Here is a 5,686-nt window from a genome sequence, read left to right as displayed (position 1 = left end):
GTTCGTTGGCAACTAACGCATCAAGTTAACTATTCTTGATAGGCAATGTATTTCTGGCAGATTTTTTTTCATTGGAAAAGACTTGGGGGGGGGGGGGGACACGGGACGGACACACGCATAAAATAACTCTTCCGTGACTACGTATCTCTTCATTTCAGTGGCAAAATATGTATCTATACAAATAAATGACAAATCCTTTACTTCTTAAAAAGATGTTTAAGAGATTGTTTTGGATGTGACTTGCTAAAATTTGTTGACGTAAATATATTTCATGGCAGGATAATAACTATAGTTATTAGTTCTAATGTATTTCAGAACATTCTCCTGGGGATATAAGTTATCTGCAAAGTTATTTCACTTCTGATTATTATCAGCAGAATAAGGCTCAGCTTTCTAAAAACAAACACTGAGTAACGTATTTGTCATAGTTCAGCTGGTAGGTTGTCGTAAGATGACAAAAAGCATAACACTGTCCAGATCAAGGAGAGCAATATACAGAGATGAGCGTATCTTTTCAGATTATGTGTTTTTCAGGATGGTTTTGTTTCATATTATACATCAACCTTTGTAAGTTTTACTTTGATTTGGCTGGAAGTTCACTTTGCAAGCAGAGTTGAAGTTTGAGATCGGTTCCTACTACATAAAGAGCTGCATGAGTATAGCTTAAAGTATTTCAGGAAGGTACCCTGACAGTGTTGATACAGTACGGAAATCATATGTCAGAAGATAGCTGAATTTAACACTGCTGGAAAATACTGCTTGTTTTAACTAAGGAAAGAATAAAGGAGGAAGGATCACTAAACTGTAAGGCAGTTTCTTATGGAATTCTTTCAAAAAAATCACTGTATTCATATTCAACCTGCACTGAAATCTGAAACTTTTTTTTTTTTAACTTAATTTACAACTGGTAAAAAGCAAGAGACAATTTCCAGACACTGGAATTGATAGGAGAGTCTAGGGGGGGAGTTATGCATCTTCCTTGCATGCTTGTTATCATCCAGGCGCAACTTTGAATTGTCTGCATCACAGAGCAGTATCAGGACTCCGTGCAGAAGCCCTGATTACATCAGAGATGCACTGCAGAATGCAAAATACTGCAGAGGACACTGGAGGGGGGGGGAACGACACTTGCAGTGGAATTTTAGCATGTTACTCATGATTTCTATTTCTTTCCCTCAGAAGGGCATCTTTAATAATTCTTTTCCCATTGTCTAGAAGTCTGGCACCCTTCCTGAATTTTGGCTGGAAGTAAGGGCAGTACAGATTTCTAATTTGATTTCTTCACCAGGCATAATGGATAAGAATATCATCTTGTGCAAGACAGATTTTTGAAAGGATGTTATATCTTGCTTCACACGCACACCACACCATTTAGAGTCACCAAGAGCCCTTGGTATGGGCCAGTGATTCTGCATTACCGTAGTTTCTAGAAGCCAGAACAATGATCAGGATTGTATAATGTAGTAAGAGACAGTTCTTGCCCCAGTAAGCTTACAAACAAAATAGGAAACGATGCTCAAAGAGAAGTGATTTGCCCAAGATGAGAACACATTATCAGCAGGGGAGCTGGAAAGATGAACTGGGCTTCACCAACTCCCAAGCATTCAAAGGGCAGAATACTATCATCTCAGACAAGGAGGGATTTTACCATTGGGCCTTACTTAACCGGAGCAGTTTTATTTTAGGATTTTACTGTTACAGCATATTCTTAAAGTTCATCTTGTTTAATTGTTGGGAAAATTGTTGCTATAGGCTAATGTGTTTGTCTGACCTTATGTTCCAGTGTGTTGTCTTTAATCCTTAACACATTTCTTGCAGCCATCCCCAATGTCATCAGTCTGCAATGTATGAATAAAACAGTTTGCTTGTTTTTTAAGCTCAATAGCAAAAAACCCCATCCATTAATTAGATCTCTCCCATCTTAAAGCAGTACTGACCATCGTTCTGTAGAAGCACCTTCCAATGGAGAACAAGAAACATACAGAGAAATGTATGGGTTTATTCTTCTCCTTTCTCCGTTCCTTCAAGTCAGGCCATCTTTTCTATTATCCTTTATTTCTTCCTATTCTTCCCCCTTAGATATGATGCGCTGTGTATCTGAGGCACAGACCATGTAAATAACACACATACGGTATCAGATACTATAGCTGCCTATGTGGGATCTGTGGGCTTGCCAGTTCTGGTTGTGGAAAAAGAAGGAGCCACCTTTTATAGCTGCAGTCATTCAGTGTGTTACACAGGGGATTAATTTGCCCAATTTATTGTCTTGCACAGGTCGAGAAGCTGGAAGCAAAGAAAGAAATTCTTTTTTCTTTGCCCTGTTGTTTCACCGTTGATGCCTCAGGGTTACAGCGTGTGTCTGACACACGCAGAACATTTACATTTCCCTCTCCCCATTTCTTCCCATTGTGTCAATAATGGATGCAGTGGGAGATCAAAGGAGTGACAGAGATGAGCTGCCTCCTCATTTTTCCTGGCTGAGATTCAGAGGATAAGTTGTTGCTAACCAACATCATCTGGTATTACGGAAGGGAAAACAGTTAACAGCTCCTATTTATCCGTAGTCTTATATCAGCCATAATCTTTATTCTCTTTGGGCCAGCACTGCCTCAGAAATAGTCGAGGCAGAAGGGAATATGCTTGTTTCTAAATAAAACAACATTTGCTCTAAGAAAAGGAGCCCTACATAAACATACATCAGGTAGCCCTGTTTGCCCACATCAAACCTCTAGCTTGAACTCCCGGTAGCATTACTTCTACTGATGGTATCTTGGGAATGCTTTAACAGAAGACCAGCTCTGAGGTCATTAGGAGTGTTTCACGAGATGGGACTGCATGTCAGGCTAATTGCCAAGTTCAGCTGTTCCGTACTTCCTCTGTTCAACATGCTCTAGCACTATCTGCGCCAGCTATCCCTCTCCTCAGATCTCTTCATTTATCTGAGTCCTGCAAGCTTTTCCAGTGGGCAATGGCAGAGTGCCATTACCTCTCATGAAGCTCCACTGATAATCCCAGTATTGCCTAGAATTTCCTAGAATGGGACTTTTTAATACAATTATATTTTGTGTTAAAATTCTTTCTGAAAAAAAGATATTCAGGTCAGCAGGTCTTCGCTCAGTCTTTCTTGAGGCAAGAGGCAAACCAGAATCGATTGGAAGTTTATTTGAGTGCAGGCGTGTGGGATTTTGTCATTGTTTGCACCCACTGTTACTTCCAGAGGAGTTTCAGAATTGCCTATCCCCTGCCGCAGGGATTTCCAGAGTCATAACTCTGGAGCAAAGACAGAGCAACTCAGCAATACAAGCAAGTATGTAGTGATAAGGCACTGAAAGCTAAACACAGTTAAGATTTTGGCATGGAGAATAGGTTACTTGCCAAATAGCTGTTCTCAAGTCACTAGCGATAGTAATAGAGATCCCACTTTGTGATAGAAGCAAGAGGACAAAGCTTACCTCTTTGCTTACTTCAGGCCAGAAAATAGTACCACAGCTCCTGGAGATCTGAATCATGCCTTGTCCATTCTTGTATGTTCCCGTAGGCTTTCTTCATCCACGTGCCCTAAAGGTAAGTAAATTAATGATTTCCTTTTGTACTAAAGAGGATTACAGGTGAGGAATCAGGAAATACCACTCCATCCAAAGCTTACCTGGGGCCACCTGTTTGTAAGAGTATGTAAGGAACTGCTTTGTTCAGAGGAATCCCTCTGGGAAGTTTAGGAGCAGGACTGAGATATTATTTTATTGCAAGTAGCATTGTAAGTCCCCTTGCACCAAGGAGGGTCTGTTGCTCTTAAACTGAAGTGCAGCTGTGTTTTGAGTACTTTGCTGTTGTGTATTCATGGGGTTTTCTGCTATAATAGGTATGTAACACTCTTGATGTGGTTTATAAACCTCAGATTCTGCAAATGGCAGTTCTGTGTTTAAGGAAGTCACCCTAGCAGGGGTATATATCCCCAGGGTGCGTATCAAAGGGGAGGCGAGTACAGCCAGGAAAAGAACAAAACTATGTACTGCTAATGAAGCCAATCAAGTCTAATATTTATTATTTTTCTGTGAACTCGAGGCTAGAAAGTCAGAATACTTGTGCATAATTAACATCTATTTCTTGTACAATTTAATAAATAAATATTCTTATCAAATGAAACTCAGGAACTCCACGGATTAAGCGGTAGCTGACTGTATGGATGGAAGATCTAGAAGCAGTACTGTACAACTCTCCTGTGTATGAGCAGACTTTCAGTCTGACTTTTAAAATGCAGTGAGTTAGGGACGCAAAAGGTTTAACATTTAACATACCTGCTTTTTATACCCATTTGAACACTGTGGTCACTTAATTCCGCTGACTTTACACTGGTGTTGTGTGAGCAGAATTTGAACGTGATTTTCAAAGTCATAAGATTTTTTGGTTTCCTGTAATCAGAGGTGAAGGCAGTCACCTTGGCTCTTAGCTACTGTTCAATCCTTTATAAGGACAAAGACCTATTATTGCATATAGAGTGTCAGTTATAACTGAAATAATATTCCAATGTTTGTGTAGAAATCATGTGTTTCTTTGCATTCTTTTGTAAATGAGGCCATTAAAAGGGAGTTGCCATGTCATTAAATGTATATAAACTCTATACAAACATTTTATGTGATCATCAGTATAAGTGGGGGGGGTTCCCAAAATTGTTTCCATATGCCTTTCAGAAATTAGTCTCGTACTAACTTTTTTAGAAGTGTGCATTTACTGAATTAGAACATAATTGACTTCTGATTCTTTCTATATACTGCATGGGTACTAAAATACTTAGGATTTTTGAGCGTAATAGTTAAATAAAAACATACAATTTCCTTTCCTACAAAACACACTTGAATTCTGTGTTCTTATGTGATACTGTCAGAATTTTTATACTTCCATTCTGAACCAGGAGTATCCTGCCAGATGCAGGAGTTATTCCTGGTTTCCCTCTATATCCACTGGGAACTGAGACCTCTGTATCTGAGACAGGAGAAGCTCCCCAGTGTGACAAATATGCCAAGCAGAGCTCCTGAACAAGGGAGACGCCTTTGATAGAGTCAGTTCTACCCAGCTGGACAAACCCAGCCTCACCAGAAAGGTCGTCTGACCATACTCAGCCACCTCTGTTTTCTTTCCAATTGTTTTTATCAGCCATAAATGTTTCTGAGCTGCAATCACTACATTTGTTCCAAACTTGAAAACAACTTCTCATTCACTCACCCATACATCTGCTTTTTGTTCCAGAAGACACTTGCAGAAGTAGCGAAGTGATGTGAAGTCACCTTCCAAGATGACTCTTCTACCTGGAGAAAATTCCGACTATGACTATAGTGCTCTGAGCTGTGCTTCAGATACTTCCTTCAACCACACATTCTTTCCAGAAACAGAAACCCTTAAGGGAGTCTTTTACCAAAGAGCCAAGCTAATTCACCCTCAAGAGGATCTCCTGAAAGGCTTTCACCCTGATGATCGGAAGCATCATATTATTATAAACGTAGGGGGCATTAAGTATTTGCTCCCGTGGACCACGCTTGATGAATTCCCATTGACACGTTTGGGACAACTAAAATTCTGTAATAATTTTGATGACATTCTGAACATCTGTGATGATTACGATGTGACATGTAATGAATTTTTTTTCGACCGCAACCCAGGGGCATTCAGGACAATCCTGACCTTTTTGCGG

At 39.9% G+C, this 5,686-nt stretch overlaps 1 protein-coding gene across 1 annotated transcript in view; it reads left to right on the top strand.

The window, feature by feature from the left end:
* The first annotated feature begins 5,174 nt into the window (after positions 1-5,174).
* Positions 5,175-5,686, top strand: part of KCNG1 (potassium voltage-gated channel modifier subfamily G member 1) — a 5,334-nt gene continuing 4,822 nt past the window's right edge. Inside the window, exon 1 of the mRNA XM_075042191.1 lies at positions 5,175-5,682. Within this exon, the coding sequence (XP_074898292.1) occupies positions 5,291-5,682 (392 nt within the window). The 5' untranslated portion in view covers positions 5,175-5,290. The remainder of the gene's footprint in view (positions 5,683-5,686) is intronic.

The sequence above is a fragment of the Buteo buteo genome, chromosome 2 (genome assembly GCF_964188355.1).
Source record: "Buteo buteo chromosome 2, bButBut1.hap1.1, whole genome shotgun sequence".
NCBI lineage: Eukaryota > Metazoa > Chordata > Aves > Accipitriformes > Accipitridae > Buteo > Buteo buteo.
This window is presented reverse-complemented; position numbering and strand designations above follow the sequence as displayed.